Below are 22,190 nucleotides of genomic sequence, written 5' to 3'. Positions count from 1 at the left end.
CAGCGCCCACGAGCAGGAACCACGCGCTTGAGGCTCGCCTTTGCAGAGCTGATTCACAAACGCAGCCGTGGCGGCTGTGGCCCACAGGAATTTCACTTTCCGGATCAGGCTGTGCCGCTCTGAGTAACAGTCCACATGGCAGAGGGAACAAAGATCTGGGGCACAGCCCAGCGACTTGCAGCTCACCCACTGCGGGGGCCAGGGAACTCTGGGTGCCTTCTCTGGGAAACAGGGACGGACTGAGGCGCTCCCCCTACCCCATCCGGCGAGGAGCACCGGGGTCGGGGTACCATCATGATGAAGAGTCAGCGCAGGCCCTCACGCCCGGAGTACCGCTCCGTAGGCACTGCGCTGTGTGTACTCCACGGACGAACTCAGTGAAGCCTTCCGACAGCCCTACCATGCAGGTTCTATGACTTTTCCATTTTACACAGACAATGGATGCACAGAGTCAAAGAGTAAGTAAATGAAAGGGTCCGATTTCAAGCTCCCGTCACTACACAGCACTGCCTCGTTTCCACAAGGAAGCACCTGGAGAAATAAAAGCCCACCGCACATGCAAAGGAGCTGGGCGCCTGCGAGCATTCGGTTTGGGCCCAGCCAAGGGGAGCCCAACCTCACATATTTCCAGCTGGGGCCTCAGAGAAGAATGTCGTACAGTCATTTCAGGCTTGCCTCCCTAGCCCCAAATTATAGGGCATCTTTCTCTCTCTCCGTCAATGTTTTCAGAGATCCACCGGAAATACTAGTCAATGAGGTCTCTGCAAACCCTTGCCCCCTGGGGTCCCGTCAGATGATTAGGACGACAGCTCATCTATGCCATCTAATCCTGTCCTGGACCTGAAAGGCGGTAGGCCTGGTGGCCCTGCACACTCACTCGCTCTGACTGGGAAGCAGGAGATCCGGACTCTCCTGGCCCTCACACTGCATCGCTGTGTGACCCTGGAGAAGCCCTCAGCCTCTCTGGGGCCTCAGCTTCCTCATTTATAAACAAGGCAGTTGGACCCTATGACCTAGAAGGTTTCTCCTGTGACCCCCTGGAGTGCTCCTGCTTTCTCCCCAGTCCTCCCCTCACCAAAGGCTAGCTGCGAAGGGGCCAGGGATAGGAAGGCTCCTGGCATCCTTCTCTTTCCCCAGGAATCAGGAATCAGACCCAGTTAAGAGCACCTGTGCTCTCGGCCAAGTGCTTGCTATTAGGAGTACAAGTGCCAAAGAGGAGCCTGCTGGCCAAGAATGCATGGGGTGGTCTGGGGTTAAAAACGGACACAGCTGCCTGTCCTGTCCAAGGCACATCCTGGGAGGGAAGCAGTCTACATAAAACCTTACTGGATTCCTAGCAGTTCTTTGCAGACGGCAGCCCAGGACTGTTGTGGAGTTAACCTAGTCATGGGGGCCCCAACGTGCCTGCTAGGGCTCAGGTTCAGGTAGGGCAGAGGGAAGAGAAAGTGGCAGAAGGCGGGGGTGGGGGGGGAGATGAAAAGCTCTCAGATGAGGATGAACCATAAGAAACCAAATGAGATGCAGAACACATTGTTTATGCACACACTAAAAATACACAGGCATGGAACAGCGGTGCATACATTAAAAAGGCACACCTTAATGAGATGTCTGGGATTTGTTTCAAAAAAATATGTTGGGGGGAGAAAAGAGATGGGTAGGTATTGATGAAACAGGATTGACCATAATTGGGCAACTGCGGCGCCTAGGTGGTGTGTGCACGGAAATTAATACGCTATTCTGTCTGTTTTTGTATTTCTTTGCGATTTTTCATAATAAAAAAATATTCCCCAGACACATTAAAATGGAGATCTATGGGAATGGGAATGGGGAGTGAAGGTAAAGTGAACAGATGAAGGAAGTACAGCAGGGCAAACCCGGCGTGGGGAGGGAGGTCTGAGGGAGGCAGGGACGGCAGGTGGGGAGCGAGGCGGGGCGCCTCTCCTAGTCCACCTGCTGAACCCCACCCAGAGGATCGCAGCATTCCCAAGCCAGCGAACCTTGGCAATAATCCATGCACTCCTCGTTTCCTGGTGAGCAAACCAAGGTGCTGAGAAGCGAGTGGCTTGTCCGTGGCCACGCAGACCATGGTAGGACGAGAGTTAGCCTAACACCTAGGTCTCTCTGCTCTACGCCCTTCCTAAAACACAACGGAAAAAGAAAACAAAGACCGCGGCTTTGCAATCAGCCAGACCTAACTCCAAAGCCCACCTCGGATCCTCTGACCGTGGGCAACCTGCCCAACCATCCGCTGCCACATGGGAGTAACAGCTGAGAGCCAAGGGAGTGTGAGCATGACAACCACACAGGCCCTGCCTGGGATACTTGGGGGCTCCAGGGGGCTCCGGGAATGTTAGCTCCTCCCTTCCCTCAGCAGAGACCATGACTTTGTATCCTTACTGCTAGAGAAAGTGAGTCCCTGCCACAATTTCTAAAGAAAGGAAGCAGGCTAGGCCCGGGGCTCGCCTGAAGGAGAGGCCGCCCTCCGCCTCAGGCCCTTCCAGCGCCGCTGTGGACATCGGCAGGTGCCTCTGTGCGCGCCCTCACCTCTGCCATCCGGGAGAAAGTGCTCCGAGCCTCCTGCACCCACGCTTGGTGGCTTTGTCGTCTCCGTTCCCTGCTCTCAGCTTCTGGCGGCTCTTCCCAAACGTGCTCAGTTGCAGACACCAGGACCTTCTCATACTCCTGAGAACCACTGGGCTCCAGCTCTTGGATGGTGGTGACCGTACTCTGGAAGGAGTGTGGGCCTTGGGTGACCTCCTCTGGCCAGGAACCTTGGGCAGCATCTTGCAGGTACGAGACAATGGAGCCTTCCTCATCCCAGTCCTGCAGTCTGGGGTCCAGGAAGAGAGAAAGGACACCTGGTCATCCTTCAGTCTCTGGCTGCTCAGATACCCTCCCCCTCCAGAGCTGGAGGGATGGGCCTGCGTGAGCAAATCCCACAGCCAGCACACAGCTGCCTGTCCTGTCCAGAGAGGCCCAGATGGTCCGTCCGTGCTGTCCAGGTGGAAAGGGCCATGGGGACCAGTACCACTGGCCCCATCCCTTTAAGTGGACGGCTCTCCTCCCTGGGCTCCTGAGGCACTTGGCTCACCCAGATGGGCGTCACCCAGGTCTCCACGCCCATCACCTCACCGCCTCCCCTCCAGCCCTCCGGGCCGCCTGCCCTCCACAGTCCTTATCCCAGCACTCGTCCAATAAGGTGGCCACTCTCTCCCCTGGAAACACGCTCTTCTATGGCTTCCAAGACACCACATTTGCCTGATTTCCCCGCACCCTCTCTGGCTACCACTTCTCGGTGTCCTTTGTTGGTTTCTCCTAATTTCTCTGACTCCTGAACATGGGAGCACCCCAGGGCTCCGTTCTCAGACCTCATCTCTACCTACACCCACAGTAAGCTCATTCGGTCCACGGCTTCACACCCCGTCTGTGTGTTCTGCATGCCCCAGTGTGCACACAGCCTCTCTTCCTTGACCTACAGATGTGTAGACCCAACTGCCTCCTGCACATCTCTGCTTTGGGGGTCTAATAGGCATCTCGGGGATAGCACAGTCAAGTCCACACTCATGACCTTCTCCCGAGCCTGTCCCACCCAGTCTTCCCCACACTGCAGTATAGTATTTTCGTCCTTCCAGTGGACAGATCGAGGGTACCAGTAAGCTCTGACGTCTCTCGGTCTCTCACACTCCACGCCTTGTTTGTTCAGTGAACCTTCTGGTTCAGCTTTCAAGTATATATCCTGAGCACAATCACTCTGGCCACCAGCGCTGCTACCATCTTGGCCCATACCAGCAGCAATGCTTGCCTCCTGGCTCATCTCCCTGCCTTGAGCCCTGGCCATGTCAGGCTGCTCTCAAGGCAACTGCCACATCGCCTCACTCCTCTGCTCAAAACCCTCTGGTGGCTCCCCATTCCACCCAGTAAATGCCAAAGTCTTTCGTCTTTCTAGAGCCTCAAGGCCTGGCATGTCTGGCCCCATTACCTCCCTCAATCACTCTGCGGTGATCAGTGACCTTCTCACTGTTCCTCGACTGTGCCTACTGCAAGGCCTTTGTGCTGGCTGGGCCTCCTGCCGGATACGTGCCCTCGGTATTCACATGGCTCACCCCTCAATTCCTCTGCTCTTTACTCCAACATTGTGGTCTCAGGCTTCCCTCATTTCGGCCATCTCCTCTCCACACACATACATACGACCTATCTCCCCACTTTTATTTTCCTTTTTTAGCACCATCACCTAACTTTTCCCTTTTCTTCTGGGGGGAGGGTGGTGGTGGTGGAGAGGGGCAGAGGGAGGAGGGAGAGAATCTCAAGCAGGCTCTATGCCCAGCATGGAGCCCAACATGGGGCTTGATCTTACAACCCTGAGATCGTGACCTGAGCCAAAATCAAGAGTAGAATGCTTACCAACTGAGCCACCCAGGGGCTCACTTCTCCCTTTTAATTACTTTCCATTTCACTGGCTTTATCTCATTTATTGTCCGTTTCCCCGCTAGAACATAAACTTCTTGCAGATGGAGGCTTTCGTCTGTTCTGTTCAATGCCACGTTCCCTGCACCTAGGCACGGTTCACAGGTGCCCGGCACCCAGTAGGCGCTCCATACATACTGTTGGGGGAGTGACCGAAATTCACCTGTCCCCACTGGAAGGCTTACCGCGGTCAGAGACCCAAACTGTACCACACCGAGGCCTAGCACCAGGCCTTCTGGTTCCCCCCTGCGAGGCCGGGCTCCTCGTGGTGCAGCGGCCGGGCCAGCATGCAGTGTGCGCAATGCGCACCCAGTCAGTGCTGCTCAGTGACTGGCTGTCCCAGGTTGTTGGGGGGTGGCCTCGGCCACAGGGATGCCACCCACCGTTTCACTCTGAATCCCCACGGGCCCTGTCCATCCAACTCTCACTGCTCATCAAAGGATTCGTTTGGGAAACGAAAATGAAACGACATAAATCCTTGCTGTCCCATCTTGTAAATGGTCTTCTTTCCCTCCGCCTAGGGTATTCGGGCCACACTGGATGGACCCCGGGGAAGGGCCCAGTCAGCCTGGGCTTCTGAGAGGGCCAGAGGAGCCAGGGGCGTGGGAAGAGGAAATGAGAACAGGTTGCCCGAGGCCTGGCCAGACCTGAGCCACGCGGGTATGGTGGGTGTGCACAGCCTTCAGGGGGCACATGGACCATCTCCTTGCTTTAGGGAAACTTTAGGAAGCAATTTCGGGGGAAAGGGCCACTGCGGCTCAGCTCCTATGCCAGTCCCGGGAGGCCAAAGTGGTCCCCCGCACTCCACCCAGCCCCGGGGGTATGGTCCCCCCACTCCCAGCCACGGAGGTAAGTCGGGCCTGAGGCCCAAGACCCTCAGCATCTGCCCCCACGGCTGCCTGCTGCAGGCCCAGGAGCAGCCCAGGAGAGCACCAATCTCTCCACAGTGGAAAGCTCTGCCCTGCGCCTACTAAGCCCACCAGCCTCACACTTTCAACAGGGTAAAGCAGAAGGGCACCATTATCAGCTCTGTCACACGCAGGCTGTGTGACTGCCTGAGTCACTCCCCTGGGCCCTGGTGCCTCTAGGTTTCTAAATATGGTCTTCCCCAATAAGCACCCAATAACGACAGGGGCCCAGAGCACCTACCCTCAGCTGCACTCGAGAGAGGTGGCTGGCCCGAGCCTTATAATCTCTCTCCTCATGCCCTCCTCTGTGCCAACCGCCCCCCCACCAGCCTCTCTCCGGCGGGCCACACCCGGGGGGCATCTCGGGACAAGACTGGCCTTTGCAGATCACGGCTCAACACCCACAGGACAGAGGCCTGAGCGACGGCTCCCGGGCACCTACCAATTCCCTCTGTGCTCCCCGTCAGCCACAATGTCCCCTGAAGCCTGGGAAGACGGATCCTGCCCCGGCAGCCCAGCCCTTACCTGCCCTGGCGCGGCTCCACCGCCCGACTCCCGCCGGGGGACGCTGGGATGCGGGCTTGCGCTCTCTGCTGGCCTGAAACAAGAGACACTTCATTCTCTGAGTCCCGCCCTGCACCTGTGGAGTCCTCCTGCCTCTCGTGACCTGGCAGCTTCTCTTCTGACCTCTGACCTTCTTCCTGGTCAAGCAAATCGATAAGGCCATTTATGGCATCTGAATCCACTGTGTCGTCCTCCACGAGGTCCAGAGAGCCCAGCGTGGGGCCCTGGGGTCCCTCGGAGAGCACCCCCTCCGGCTTCCACTCATGGCCGGTGGTGTCCAAGTCCTCGGCTTTGCTGCACTCCAGAGAGGAGTCCTCAGCAGTGACCAGAGAGGGTGTGAGGCCCGCGGACCACACCTGCATGTCAGACATCTCCAGCATGGCGTCATGCTCCGTGGCCGCCAAGGGGATGGCGTCTATGACGGCCACCTCGTTCCAGTACTGGTCTGCACGCAGCGGAGAGGGAAGCGCGTAGTGCAGGGAGGCAGGGGACAGCAGCTCGTCCTGCAGCGAGGAGTAACCTGGATGGGCAGACAGAGGGCAACATGCTCCAGAAGCGATTTCTGTCACACACCTTACGTGCAAATCCACGCACACGCACACGCACACACAGGCACGGCCATAGATATGCATGCACATTCCGGGTAGGGAGGCTTTCCAAGCTCAGTGTCCAATGCTCAGGCCTGTGGCCGCTGCCCAGAGCACGGGCGCAGGAAAAACAAGGCTCTGGGGTGGGCAGGGGACAGCCAGGAGGTGGGGGCGGAGAACAGGGCTCCTTTGCTGAAATGGCAAAGAGAAGAGACTGGAATTCTTTCTTATCCAGTTCAGAGCGCTAGATCAAGAAGCCTTGCTCCGAAGGATCTGTGCTCCAATCTGTCTCCAACCAGATGAAAGCCCACTTCTTGATGTCTGGGCAGAAAGAAATGTTGCTCTCTCTTTGCTCAAAACATCCCTTTAGCACAGTCCTTGGGGTAACCAGCCAGGGATGTCCCTTCAAGGGAGGGAACAGCCCCCCCCCCAGATCTGGGGCCAGTAACCAAGCTGCCTTGGAGGGGCCTGATGGGGTACACTGAACACCCACCCTCCGTGCGGTGGTCAAATGGGAAACCACTTGGTTCCAGATGAAGTCACTTTTCCTCAAGTTGCATACTGGCTTTGGAAACTCTGAATGATCTAAAGTGGCATGAGTGAGCGTCCTGAGGGTTCAGAATAGGGGGCCAGGCCAGAGGGCAGCAGGAGGTACCAGGCCCATCGCGGCTGTGTCAGTGCTCTGCCCGGAAGCTCCTGGCCCGCAGGCCCTGCCGGCCCCAGGTCAGCAGTGAGCTGGTGGGACTGCGGCCCGTGAGCTCAGGCCCCCACATGCCTGGCCCCGTGGTCACTGTGGCCTGTTCACACATCTGTCCCTTGAGACTGGCTCAGATACGCGTCCCTGCTAGTCTTCTGCTCGGCTCTGGCATGGGCTCCCTCATGTTCAGAAGTGACTCGGAGCCTGAGTGAGGGGCACATGTAAGTGCATGAGGAATCTGAGGGTGAGCCGAATGGGCAATGTTCCGTCAGTTGGCTCCTCTGCTCTCCTCTAGCCAGGAGTGGGGGTCCGTGGATAGGGCAAAGAGGGCCTCTGACTCCCCTTCAGAGCTCGTGCCAATCTGTGGGTGGGAGAAGGGACCGGAAGACAAGCTTCTCCATTCGACTCAGCTTAGCTGGGGAACCGGTGCCTAAAGACCCAGTAGCGCCAAAACAGGACCCCTGGGTATGGGTGAGGCCGCCCCTACAGTCTCTAGGGACCTTCCTGTGCCCAGAGAGGCCCCTAACCTAGCATCCAGACTCTTCGTCCCACCATTCACCCCCCACCCCCCCGGCATCCAGCTCTTCCCGGGGCTTGGCCTTTCTCCCACACAGATGGACCCTCCTCATCCCCAGGCTGGACACAGCTCCGGCTCTCTCACTGCTTCTCTACTGGAGACGAAGCTATCTGTGGCTATCCTCATTCACTTACTTGTTCAACCCAAAGATACTAACTGAGGGCCACTTACATGCCGGGGACTGTGCTAGAGGGTTGAGGATTACAAACACACCAATGCGTGCAAACAAGACAGGTTCTCTTCACCCTCTGTTTTCTTGGGGTTTTCCCAGCGACTTCGGCTCACCTCGTTTCCCCCCCATCTTTGAACCCGTCCTATGTTCCCTTGCTAAGCTGGTTCGTGGGACAGTACACTCTTTGAAGGCAGGGATGGTGTCTCCCTCTCCCTCCCACTTTCCTAGAACAGGATTGGGACTCCATAGGCCCTGGTGACTACTGCAGAACTCTCCAGATGCGTGAGGAGGACTTGTGTCCCAGGTGCCAGAAACCATGCTGTATGATTGACATACATCCTCTCTTCATCATCCCAGGAGAGTTTTCTTCCTGACTGATCTCTATAAGTCTCTGTGGTTCCGGAGCCCACAATGAGAAGTGGGAGGAAGAGACCATCAGGTGCTGGGTGGCTGGAAGGGTAGCACTGTGCTTGCAGACTAACAGCTCTGGCCAAACAAGGAGGGACAAAGAAGAGGTGGGAGAGTAGGAGAAATGAGTGGGCCAAATCTTCCTGTGTTAAATCCAAATCACTGTAAGTGGAACCTCGACCTAAGGAATTGGGAAACCAAGGTCAATGGCCTTCAAACCCTCCCTGGAAATCTCTCCGGAATATATGTGAGCAGAACATTTGAGAGTCAAGTGATTATTTTTCTTATTCCCCCCCTTTTTTTAAAAAAAGATTTTATTCATTTACTTGAGAGAGAGAGCACATGAGCGGGGGGGGGGGGGGCGCAGAGGGAGAGGGAGAAGCAGGCTCCTCGCTGAGCAGGGAGCCCGACTCGGGGCTCGATCCCAGAACCCTAGGATCATGACCTGAGCTGAAGGCAGATGCTTTTTTTTTTTTTTTTTTAAATTTTTTTTTTTTTAAAGATTTTTTATTTATTTATTTGAGACAGAGGGCATGAGAGAGAGAGAGCACATGAGAGGGGGGAGGGTCAGAGGGAGAAGCAGGCTCCCCGCCGAGCAGGGAGCCCGATGCGGGACTCGATCCAGGGACTCCAGGATCATGACCTGAGCCGAAGGCAGTCGCTTAACCAACTGAGCCACCCAGGCGCCCCTGAAGGCAGATGCTTAACCGACTGAAACACCTAAGCACTCCTCTTCTTATTCTTGAAGGCATTATTATATTGTTTCCATTACTAATTAAGCATCTATTTTGTAAAAAAAAAAATACCTAATATGTTATTTTTAGTTGTCACAACAACCCTACAAGGAAAGCAATATTTCTCCTATAGATTAGCAAACTAGAGGTTCAGGAACTGGCTCAGGGCACACAGTAAGAGTGGTCTTGTCACTAGATTTTGCCATTAGTATCTTTTAAAATTGCTTTATTGAAGTATAGTTGACATACAGTAAGTGCACATATTTTCAAGTAGCTAATTGGATAAGTTCCAAGAAACCATCACCACAACGAAAAGAGGGATATTCATCGCCCTTGAAAGGTGTCCTCACGTTTCTTTGCAATCCTTCCTTCTGCGTCCCCATTCCCAGGTAACCACCAATCTGCTTCTGTCACCGTACATTAGGTTGCATTTCCCAGAACTTTCTATAAATGGACTTACACAGTGTATACTCTTTTCTGTCTGGTTTCTTTCACTGGGCCTAGTGATTTGGGTATCACCCATGCTGTTGAATTCATCGATGATTTATCCATTGTTACCGCTGAGCTGTATTCCTTTAGGTGGGTACATCACAGGTGGTTCATCCATTCACCTGTTAATGCACATGTGAGTTGCTTCCAGTTTGGGGCTGTTCCAAATAAAGCTGCTTGTCCGTGTGAACATATGTTTTTTCTTTTGGGTACACACCTAGGAACCGAGTGGCTGGATCATAGGATAGGTGTATTTTAACTTCTCAAGAAGCAAAGTCTTTTCCAAATTCGCTGTCCCGTTTTACATTCGCACCAGCAGTGGATGAGAGGGCCAGTTCCTCCCTATCCTCATTGACACCTGGTATGATTGGCCTTTTCCATTTTAGCCATTCTTACGGGGGGGTCGTGGGATCTCCTTGTAGTTTTAATTTGTATTTTCCTAATGACTAACAATGCTGAGCATCTTTTTATGTGCTTATTTGCCATCTGTATCTCTTCTAGGTTAACTGTCTATTCAAATTTTCTGTTCTCCTAAAAATTGGACTGTTTGTTTTCTTCTTACTGAGTTTTGAGAGTTTTTTACATATTCTAGATACAAGTCCTATATCAGATGATTATTTCCAATATTTTCTCCCAATCTGTGGCTTAATTTTTCACTTTCTTAACAGTGTATTTTGAATAGCAAAAGTTTTTTAAATTTGATGAAGCCCGATTTATCATTTTTTACAGATTGCACTTTTAGTGTCGTAGCTAAGAAATCTTTGCCTTAACCAAGATTTCTAAGGTTTTCTTTTATGTTTCCTTCTAGAAGTTGTATAGTTTTATGTTTATTTCTATAAGTGTTTATGTTAGGTTTTACATTTAAGCTGCCATCCACTTTGAGTTAATTTTTGTATGTGCTGATGCAAGGTATGAATCCAAGTTCATTTTTGCTTATGAAAATCCAATTATTCCAGCCCCACTTGTAAAAATTACCCTTTCTCCACCGAATTGCCTTTGCACTTCTGTTGAAAATCAGTTGTTCATATAGATGTGGTTCTATTTCTGGACTCCATTCTGTTCACTAATTTATCCATCTTTTGTTGTTGTTGTTTTTTTTTTTTTTAATCAGGAATGGATATTGGATTTGTCAAATACTTTTTCTTCTTCTATTGTGATAATCATGTGGTTTTTCTTTTTTAGTTTGTTAATCTGATGGATTACACTGATTTATTTCCATTCTTTTAAATTTATTAAGATGTGTTTTATGGCCCAGAATATGGTCTATCTTGGTGAATGTTCCATGTGAACTTGAGAAAAATGTGTATTCTGCTGCTGTTGGATGAAGTAGGCTATAGATGTCAGTCACATCCAGTTGATGATGGTCTTGTTGAGTTCAACTGTCCTCACCCATTTTCTGCCTACTGGGTCTGTCCATTTCTGACACAGGGGTGCTAGAGTTTCCAACTCTGATAGTGGATTCATCTGTTTCTCCTTGCAGTTCTCTCAGTTTTTGCCTCCCATAGTTTGATGCTCTGTTGTTAGGCACATACATGTTAAGGATTACTATGCCTTCTTGCAGAACTGACCTCTTTATCATTATGTAATGCCCCTCTTTATCCCTGATAACTTTCTTTGCTTTGAGGTCTGCTCTGTCTGAAATTAATATAGTTTCTCATGTATTCTTTTGATTAGTGTTAGCATGGTATATTTTTGTCCATCCATTTACTTTTAATCCACATGTGTCTTTATATTTAAAATGGGTTTCATGTAGACAAGATGTGTTTTTTGATCCATTCTGAGTCTTTTAATTGGTACGTTTAGACCATTGTCCCCCAAAGTGATTCTTGATATAGCTGGATTGATATCTATCCTATTTGTTACTGTTTTTTATTTGTTGCCTGTGTTCTTTGTTCCTATTTTTATCTTCTACTCTTTTTCTGCCTTTTGTGGTTTTAATTGAGCATTTTATATGATTCCATCTTTTCTCCTTTCTTAGCATATTAGTTATGCTTCTTTAAAATTTTATTTTTAGTGGTTGCCCTGGTGTTTGCAATATACACTTATACAGTCCACTTTCAAATAACACTACAGCACAGGTAGTGTGAGTACCTTATAATAAAATAATCTTAATTCCTCCCTCCCGTTCCTTCTACCACTGCTGTGCATCACTCCTCATTCATTTCACTTACACATAGCATATATGTATGTGTGTGTGTGTACAGGCATAAGATACATACATAAGCAGGCATAATTGAATACATTATTGCTATTATCATTTTGAACAAACTGTAGATCAACTAAGAGTAAGAAAATTTAAGTTTTTATTTTATTTTCACTTAATCTTTCTTTGATGCTCTTCCTTACTTTATGTACATCCAGGTTCCTCACCCATATTGTCTTCCTTCTCTCAAAAGAACTTATTTTAATACTTTTTGCAAGGCGGGTCTGCTGGCAACAAATTCCCTCAATTTTTGGTTGTCTGAGAAGTCTTTATTCCTTTTTCACTTTTGAAGTATAAAATTTTAGAGGATAAGGAATTCCAGGTTGGTGTTTTTTCCTCTCAACACTTAAATATTTCACATCACTTCCTTCTTGTCTGTAGGGCTGCTAAGAGGAGTCAGATGTAATGTTATCTTTGTTCCTCTATAGGTAAGGTGTTTTTCCCTCTTGTTTTTTTTTATTTGTTATTTTTCAGGATTTTTTTCTTTATCTTTGACTTCCTGTGACTTGAAAATGATATGCCTAAGTGTAGTTTTTGGCATTTATCCTACTGTGTTCTCTGAGCTTTCTGAATTTGGGGGTTGGTGTCCAACATTAATTTGGGTAAATTCTCAGTCATTAGTTTTTTCAAATATTTCTTCTGTTCCTTTCTTTCTTCTCCATCTGGTATTGCCATTATGTGTATGTTACACCTTCTGTTGTCGCTCCACACTCCTTGGGTATTCTATGCTTTCGGTCTTTGTTCTCTTTACTTTTTGGTTTTGGAGATTCCTGTTGACATATCCTCAAGCTCAGAGATTCTTTCCTCAGCTGTGTCCAGCATACTAGTATCCCATCAGAAGCGTTCTTCATTTATGCTAGTATTTCTTTCTGGTTCTTTCTTAGGATTTTCATCTCTCTGCTTATAATACCCACTGTTCCTACATAATGCCTATTTTATCCATTAGAACCCTTAGCATATTGATTATAGTTGTTTTAAATCCCCAGTTTGATAATTCCAACATCCCTTGCCATGACTGGTTCTAATGCTTGCTCTGTCTCTTCAAACTGTGTTTTTTGCCTTTTGGGATGCCTTATAAATTTTTCTTGATATCCAGATGTGATGTACTAAATAAAAGGAACTGCTGAGAATAGGCCTTTAGTAATGCACTGGTGAGGTGTGGGGGGAGGAAAAGCATTCTCTAGTCCTGTGATTAGGTCTCGGTCTTTTAGTGAGCCTCTATACCTTTGGACTATGAGCTTCACAAGTATTAAGATTTTTTTCCCACTACCTTAGGTGGAAAAAAAGAGAGCTAGCATGGGCTGGAGTTGGATATTTTCCTTCCTCTCATGTGGATAATTTTTAAAATTTAAGAACGTTTCTCTTTTCCCATGTAGACATTGTCCACCCCTAAGTACTGCCTTACTAGTGTAGCATAATGCCCTGACTGTTGGGTTTTCTTTTCTTTTTCTTTTTTTACTTTCTGTAATGCAAGTGCCTCACCTAAGCTTTAATTGCCCAGGTATCCACTTCAAAGATGGCTACCTCAAATAAACACATTGCCAGGCCACCTCCCCTGACTGAGGCCCTTCTGTTATGGAGATCTTGGTTGATTTCAGTAACTGATCATTTGGGCCACTTGATTTTTCTTTTCTCATGCTTTAAATTCCCACTCTTATGTTTTAAATTTACCAATAGTGAGCCCATGAGGGGCATCTGGGTGGCTCATTTGGTTAAAGTGTCAGGTTTGGGTTCAGGTCATTATCTCAGGGTCCTGGGATTGAGCCCCGCATGGGCTCCCTGCTCGGTGGCTAGTCTGCTTCTCCCGCTCCCTCTCCCTCTGCCTCTCCCTCCTGCTTGTGCTCTTTCTCTCTCTCAAATAAATAAAAAAAAAAAATCTTAAAAAAAAAAGTGAGCCCATGAAACCCTAGGTCCCCACTCTCAACCCCCCAAAAACCAGAACCTCAGCCCCAAGCTTGATCTCTATCTCTCCTCACAACCTTGCTATGTGGTCTTAAATATGCTATGTAATTTTCAATTTCTGTAAGTAATAAACCTCCCCCCCAAAGCTTCCTGGTGGTTATTGCTAATGGACATCTTGCAATCATAATAAGAACCACAAGGGCTGGTCCAGCCACAATATTAGCTATTGATAGGCTGAGTCCAACACACAACTGGCATCCTATAAATTTTGATGTCTTGTGTTCTTACTTACATTCAACTCAGACTATATTCTAATTTCCCTTTTACTCTCTTTTTTGACCCATGGGTTATTTAGGAGTGTATTATTTAGCTCCAAATATTTGAGATTTCCAGATTTTCTGTTATTGTTTTCTAATTTAGTTTCACTGTGGTTAGAGAACATGCTTTGTATATCTCAAATTCTTCTAAATCTGAGACTTGCTTTATGGTCTCGAATATGTTCCATGTTGGTATAAGTTCCAGATGCAACTGAGAAGAATGTGCATGCTGCTGTTAATGTTTATAAGTGTCAATTAGGTCAAGCTGGAGGACAGTGTTGTTCAAATCTTCCATATGCTTACTGATTTTTCTACTTGTTCTATCAATTATCAAGACAGGGATATCGAAATCTCCCACTATAACTGTGGTTTTGTCTATTTCTCATTGCAGTTTTCTCAGTTTTTGCTCCATGTATTTTAAAGCTATATTACTAGGCACATAAGCATTTAGGATTGTCATGCCCTCTTGATGAACTACTTACAAAATTATTTTCGTCCTCACTGGTAATATTCTTTGTTCTGAAACCTACTTGTTTGATATTAATATAACCATGCCAGTTGTCTTTTGATTAATGTTAGCACAGTTTATCTTTTCTCATCCTTTTACTTTTAAGGGATTTGTGTTTTGATATTTGAAGGGCATAGTTGAGATTTACCTATATATTCAGTATGACTATCTCTGCCTTTTAACTGGAGTATTTAGATCATTTATATTTAATAAGATTATTTATATGGTTAGGTTTAAATCAATCACTTGCTAATTTCTACTTTTCTATTTATCCCATCTGTTCTCTTTTTCTTCTTTATATGTCTTCTTTTGGATTAATTAAAATTTATTATGATTCCATTTGATCTATTTTGATGGATTATTAGGTATAATTCTGTTTTATTATTTGAGTAGTTGCTTTAAGGCTCATAATATACATCCATGACCTATCACAGACTACTTTCTAAAAAAGACTTATTTATTTTAGAGAGACAGAGAGTGTGTGAGTAGGGGGAGGGGGAGAGGGAGAGGAGAAGCAGACTCCCCGCTGAGTGTGGAGCTTGAGGCAGGGCTGATCCCACGACCCTGAGACCATGACCTGAGCAGAAACCAAGAGTTAGATGCCTAACCGACTGAACCATCCAGGCGCCCCTATCACAGTCCACTTTGAAGTGAAATTATAACACTTGGTATATAGTATAAGTACCTTATAATAGTACGTCTCCATTTTTCCCTCTTGACTTTTTTGACTTTTCTACTATTGTTGTCATACATTTTACTTTTACATATATTATAAACCCAACATTACATTGTTATTATTTTTGTTTACACCACTGATTATCTTTTAAAGAGATTTAAATAATGAGGAAATAATGTAACTAACTAGAAAATTATGTATTTATCCTTGCAGTTAACATTTTTGCACTGTTAATTCCTTCTTATAGATCCATATTTCTGTCTGGTAGCATTTTACTTTGGCCTAAAAGACTTTTATTTATTTTCTTAACCTTGCTTGAAGCATGGGTCTCCTGGTGGTGAATTCTTTCAGTTTTTGTATGTTTTGCAAAGTCTTTATTTGCCTTCATTTTTGAAAGCTATTCTTGCTAGGTATAGAATTCTAGGTTACTTTAGAAGTGTTCCTTAAAGATGTGGTCTACTGTAAAGATGTTGCTCCACTGTCTTCTGACTTGCATTGTTTCCAAAAAAGATGTTTGATGTCATCCTTATCTTTGTTCTTTTGTACATGTCCCTTTTTCTTTGACTACTTTCAAGACTTTCTCTATCACTGGTTTTGACCAGTTTGTTTAAAATATGCCTTGCCATAGTTGCTCTCATGTTTCTTGTGCATGTGATTCATTGAACTTCTTAGATCTGTGTATTTATAGCTTTCATCAAAATTGGACATTTTTCAGCCCTTATTTCTTCACATGCTTTTTCACCCATTCTCTGTTGGGAACTCTATTTTCACAAATATAAGGTCACTGAGGCTTTTTAAAAATTTTCTTTTCTTTTGGGTTTTGAAGAGTTTCTACTACTATGTTATCAAATTCACTAATCTTTTCTTCTGTAATGTCTAATCCATTCAGTGTATTTTTCATCCTACACGTTATAATTTCCTCTCTAGAAGATTGGCTTGAGTGTTTTAAAATGTTTTCTATGTCTCTACTTAACTTTTTTAACACCTGAAATACAGTTATAATAACTGTTTTACCATTCTTGTCTGCTAATTCTAACATCTGTTTCAGTTTAGAGTCAGTTTTAATTGATTGATTTTTCTCTATTATGGGTCACATTTTCCTATCTTTTTTTTTTTTAAGATTTTATTTATTTATTTGACACACAGAAAAAGAGAGAGAGAGAGAGAGAGAGAGCACGCACAAGTAGGCAGAGTGTCAGGCAGAGGGAGAGGGAGAAGCAGGTTCCCCGCTGAGCAGGGAGCCCCATGTGGGACTCAATCCTAGGACCCTGGGATCATGACCTGAATGGAAGGCAGACACTTAACTGACTGAGCCACCCAGGTGCCCCTCCTATCTCTATGTCTGGTAATCTTTAACTAGATATCAGACATTGTGAATTTTATCTTGGTGGGTGCTAGATATTGTTGTATTCCTATGAATATTCTTGAGCTTTGTTCTGTTATGCGGTTAAATAACTTGGAAGCAATCTGATCCTTTTGAGGTTTGCTTTCAAGGTTGATTAGATAGGACTGGAGCACTGATCAACCTAGGGCTAGTTTTTTTCTTCCATTTCCAGATAAGGCCCTCTTTTGTTCCCTATGCAATGTCTCTGAATGATCAGTCTGACTGTTGGGAATTGCTGATTAATACTCAACCAAAACTTGTAGGGGACCCTCTGAAGATCTCTAGAATTCTCTAAGCAGCTATGTCTTCCCTGGTACTCTATATCTCGACAACTCTAGCTGCCCCATTCTCTCTGGATTCTCAACAACTTCTTTTCAACCCAGGGAAACTTCTTGGATTTCTCTTCCCCATGTCATGACCTAGAAACTAGCAATTACAGAGTTCTTCTCAATTATTTCCCATGTCCCATGGATCACGGTCTTTTATTGACTAATGTCCAAAGTCGTGAGAACTATTGTTTCGTATATTTGGCCCATTTTGGGAGTGGGGGGCTGTTTTAAGCAGGAGTGTATATTCAGTCCTTATCTATTTACCTCATTTTGGCCATAAGTGGAATGCATCTTAAACAGCCCCTTGGTTATAGCCAAGTGAATTTCTGTCACCTTTGGGAATCTCAGTAAGACCTGACAAAGACAGGAAGAGGGTGGCTCTACTGGCCACAGAATACCTGAGGCTCATTTGGGTATCCTTTGGGAACTTTCTTCCTTAAAACTTCCATGGTGTTTACCTTAATGGAATGCACCCAAATGAAATGTGTCCATGAAAAGAACTCATGCATACCCTCTCCCAGGACTTCCTGGCTTTTCTTTATTCTGGAGCCCCTCCTCTAGTAATAGTGTCTAAGGTGTATGCCTCGCTGCTCCCTCTCAGGCTCCAGAGGACACCCACTGATCTATCCACATCCCCATAAGCTTAGATCTGAGGCTGTGGGTAGCCATACACAGTGCCAGTGGGGATTACAATTAAGTCAGAGCAATGCTCATAAGGCCTGAGCTTATCCTCATGAGGATTATCTCACAAAATCTGGCGTGGGCCAGACCATAGTAAGGTCTGCTGAGTCCCCTAGGTTGAGTTTCAGAAGTGCCCGTCTTTCTAATAGTCTCATGTGGCTCTGCCACCCCTGAGTCACCAGCCCACCCCTCAGTCTAGAGCTCCTCCTCCCTCTGGGGTTGCATTTTGGGGAGATCAGGTAAGAGGCAACTACAGATACTGCTCTGGGGCAGAGCACAGGCCAGCAGTCCCTCCCCAAGTCTCTCTTCATCTCTGGTTATCCTGCTGGCTTTCTGCTGACCAAGATGTAATGATCACCCTCAGAGTTTAATGTTAGTAGCAAGCTAGACAAGGAGCGGACAGCCAGCCTGACCTCAGACAAGAGCCACATTCACCAGTTGTATTCAGAAGTTGACAGAAGTAAAACACATTTTATTTTGACATTACCACATGTCTAACTTATCAAACAAACGGACCTGACAAGTGTGGATGTGAGATGTCCATTTTTTCCCTCTTCTATGAGAAATGTGATTTGTTTTTAGAAACATGCTTTTCTTTTTTTTGCTTTATGGGCAAGTTTTTTCTTCATGTTTATTACCCAAGAACCCAGGGCAGTCTTCTCCAGTGAAGGGGAAGAAAACTAGCCTTTCAACTTAAGCCCCTTTCTGCTTTGACCAGGCCAGGCACATATGGCAAGAGGAGCCAGGACAGAAGGAAAACAGATCTTGAGTTTCTGTTTCCTTGACAGCACAGAGCACTCAAGCCCTGCCCTTCATCCCCATCACTTCATAAGGAGGCTCAGACAAGCAAAGAAGCAAGGTAAAGTGCAAAGGAGGCAAGGTTCAACTGCGACATCTGTGTGGAGGGCTGGGCGGGCAGCAGGACAAGCCATCATGGGCCCCTGCCCAGGAGAGTGGCAGGGGAATGACGGGTGGCCGCTCTCTCGCCTTCTACCTCTCAGCCCTCCTGCTCCTTCTTTCCAGGCCAGAATGGTACCCAGATATGGGATGGTCTTCCTGGGACAGGGAAGAGGGCAGGATAAACAGAGAGAAGCCAATTCTAGTGCCAGAAGGGCAGAGCAGACTGAGCCGGGTGTCTGTCTGCTTGGGCCGAGGTGGGGAGCCCGCATGCAGGGCACACAGCCTGTGTCCATCAGGAGGCCTGCTGGAGGAGGGGCGGAAGGGGTGACAGGGCTAGACAGGGAAGCCAGGACGCGTAGAAGCATTCAGTTTGTGATTATCTAAGAACAACAAAGCAGGGAGAGGAATCCTTTGAAAACTTAAGTTAGATCATGCTACTCTTTCTCGCCAAAGCCTCCAGTGGCTCCCTATTTCACTTCTAGTGACCCAGTGTCCTCAGGGGAGTCTGTAAGAGCTGGCCTCCTGATGCCGTCTGAGCTCTGCTCCTGCCCTGGCTTCCTCCCTCCCTCTGCTAGCACGTTTTATCATTCACTTACATACTACATTGTTGCTTGACTCGCCAAACAGAAGGTAAGTTCCCTGGAGGCAGACTTTTAGGGGATTTTTGTGCGTGTCTGTCTGAGAACCGATTTACCTCCTCTGCCTAGACCAGTGCCTGGCATGTGACGGGGGTTCAAAAAGTGTTTGCTAAATGAGCAGACCCACTCAAACAGAGCCTTTTTTCACCAGTCACGGAGCACCCAGTCCCACAGAGGGATTTTGAACTCTTGTTTAGGCACTGGACTCTCTAGGCCTGACTGGGGCTGCAAGTCCGGTGGCCGATGGGAGACTCATAGATGCCTGAGTCTGGGACTCTTTTTTTTTTTTTTTTTTTGTGGTAAGAGCACTTCACATGGGACCCACCCTCTTAACATAGTTTTAATTGTCGTCCTGCCTTGTTTCTGCTCCCATAATTCTATGTGCCTGCTGTCCCCTAGGTACATAACTGGGGCACAAAGAAACAAAAACTTGCTGATTTGACTTGACTGAAACAGCACCAGGAATGTTAAGAAACCCAACCAAGGGATCAGGGATCACAGTGAAAAGGAGAAGCTCTGTCCCGTGGATTTCCCGAAGTTCCCAGCATCCCTCAGCTGCCCTCCCTTTCTCTTTCTGTGGAAGGGAGCTGAGCTCCTTAGCAGTCCCTGCAGTGCTCTGGCTTGGTCCCCTGAGGGACATGGGAGTGGACCACTGTCTCGGAGCCTCTTTACGCCAGACATGAAGAGCGGCGAGCAGTGCGCAGTACACAGCCTCCCTGGAGCCAGAGGACCCCCGCCCCGCCGTGCACACACGCGCACACACGCCCTCACACACAGCCGTGAGACACACGGGGAGGAAGGGCTAGAAGTCCTTCACGACATGCATCTGCGGAGGTGGACGGCTCCTGAACACCGGGCCGAGGTGGAGACAGTGGAGCCAGGCAGTGTGAGAGCATGAGCGGACGAGAGGTCCAGGTGAGGTCAGAGGCAGAAGAGAAAGACGACAGGACGTGATCAACAGAGGAGCCCTGCGCCCAGCGGTGCTAGATGGCATGTTTCAGGAGACACGGGGCACGGGAGAGAGAAACATGTGAGGGGCTCGGCATGCGCAGGCTCCACCTGGCCAAAGGAGGCTGCACGCCCAGACCGGCCGGGAACTCACCGGCTCGGGGCACGCCCCCCGGCCGCAGGCGCCTGCGCAGCCAGCACGCGCGTGTGCGGCCTGGACGCCCGTACACTGGCAGCCTGCGGAGCGCGGCGGGAGGTAGCTGTCCCGGGTGACGACTTAGGCACCAGAGAATTAAAACCGTTCCTTCAAGGTCTATAAGGGCCCTCGGGAATCGACTCTAAGTTGCTGACTTTAAAGAAGAGGAGCCAGTCAGCCGCTCATGGAGTTGGGAGGAAAGAGGGACTGGAACCCTAGCTTCCTGGCTCCCACCGAAGAGCAGGGCCTCTGCTCTTTCTGTGCCCAGTGGCTAGAGAGAGGGCAAATGAGGGGAGAGGGTGCGGGACCCCCAGCCCGTCTCCTTCATGCAGCTGGCTACTTTCACTGCTGCTGGGAGGAAAGAGGTGCAAGGGAGGCACCCCCTACCCCTGCCCCCAGTGGGGGTCCTGTGGGCAAAGGTCAGGGGCCTCCGGGCTTCCTCCCCTTGGCACTGGTCACGCTGGGGGTCTGCACCATGCTTGAAGCACATTAAAAAGAGGGAGAGGAAAGAGATGGGGTGAGAAAAAAAAGAAAGAGAGGAGAGACCAGACTCAAAAAAAGGAGCCCGCTTAGCCTCACAGAAGGGCCGCAAGAGGACTTTGAAAACACCAGCCAGCTTATCCACATCAGATCTTGTGCCCAAATCTCTACGCCCTTTGCTTTTCTATCACTGACTGTCTTACAGATGGGAACGCAAGCCCAAGAGGGTCCATTCCTGGCGCAGAACTACAGAGAGGGGCAAGGGGCCCAGCCCTGCCCCGACTCCAGCTGTTGCCTGGACCACGCCAGGAGCCTGTCGCTGCAGAGAGCATCAGGAAGCCTCCCTGCCCAGGAGTACACACCTGTCTCTCGTGCTTGCCTCTGCGCTCACCCCCACCAGGGAGGGAGCGCGTGGAGGTCGACCTCCCACCAAAGGGAGAGATGGTTTCATGAAGTGTCACGTGCTGGTGCCTGGAAAGTGGCACCCAGGTCAGCCCCGCCTCCTTCCAGGAGACACTCACCATTCATCTGGGAGGGCGAAGAGGAGTAGTCCCGGTCTGTGTGCCGTCGCTCAGGTTTCAGATTGCGGCTTTGTCTGCCAGAGCCTTCCAGCATGTTCACGATCTCACTTCGGTCAATGTTCCGCAGGGCTGCATACAGATTCTCCACTGCAGGGAGCGGGGGGGAGAAGAGAAGGGGCGCTTGCTGCGGGGATTCTCATCATTGTGGGTGGGGCTGGAATGTGGGGGGGCAGGCGGGAAGTTGGGGGTGGGGGTGATTTATCGTCTCCGAATGTGGAGGCACCCCTCTTTTGTCATAATCAAAACTACCCGCCTCTTTGGGGGATATTTTGTTATCCTTCCACAGATCTTTTCCAACCCTGTAATGGTGGCCAATTTCAAAGCATGGAAAGACTGTTTTTTTGTCATCTAAGAGGAATTCCACAGGGAATGAGAGTGAGGAGAATTGGATACTGTCCTTTTGAAATCCTTGGTCCTTGCCAGTTGATTTGAGATGCAAATGCAGACACTCAATTTCCTCTTAGTGTTCCTGAGGATTGGGAATTTAGTTGAGAAAGAACTGATGAAAAGAGTGAGACAAATCTTCCCTCCAGGTTGGAGGAAAAGATACTCCCGCATCAGGCCAGATTTGCTCCCCCATGCTGTGTCCTGAGAGGACAGTCCTCATGTGTTTGAGACACTCCACAGGAAGTCATACACCCTACACCTATGCGGTCATCTTGGTCCCCGTGTGACTGTTATCTTACTCAGATGGGAAAAAGGCTGAGGCCAAGACTTTCCTATCTTCTTATGACAGGATTGCCTAGAGGACCCCGTGACCCTGGAGAGGTGTGTGTGTGAGAGACAGAGACAGAGTGCAAAAGGGATTGGTTCCAAAGGCCATGATCACACTGGAATTTGAAAGAAG

At 48.5% G+C, this 22,190-nt stretch overlaps 1 protein-coding gene across 14 annotated transcripts in view; it reads right to left on the bottom strand.

The window, feature by feature from the left end:
* ANK1 (ankyrin 1) overlaps positions 1-22,190 on the bottom strand; it is a 207,505-nt gene that overhangs the window by 11,662 nt on the left and 173,653 nt on the right. For 10 of the 14 annotated variants that reach the window (XM_036102283.2, XM_036102286.2, XM_036102285.2 and 7 more), the window contains 3 exons: positions 21,284-21,430; positions 5,898-6,456; positions 2,545-2,830 (listed from right to left, as the gene is read on the bottom strand). In XM_036102283.2, the coding sequence (XP_035958176.1) occupies positions 2,545-2,830; positions 5,898-6,456; positions 21,284-21,430 (992 nt within the window). Of the gene's footprint in view, positions 1-2,544; positions 2,831-5,897; positions 6,457-18,074; positions 18,657-19,989; positions 20,122-21,283; positions 21,431-22,190 lie in introns of those variants that run through there. The other 4 variants (XM_078069580.1, XM_036102294.2, XM_036102295.2 and 1 more) reach the window with 4 other exon arrangements.

The sequence above is a fragment of the Halichoerus grypus genome, chromosome 3 (genome assembly GCF_964656455.1).
Source record: "Halichoerus grypus chromosome 3, mHalGry1.hap1.1, whole genome shotgun sequence".
Taxonomy (NCBI): Eukaryota; Metazoa; Chordata; class Mammalia; order Carnivora; family Phocidae; genus Halichoerus; species Halichoerus grypus.
Note: the sequence above shows the minus strand (reverse complement) of the source record. Positions and strands in the feature narration are given on the sequence as shown.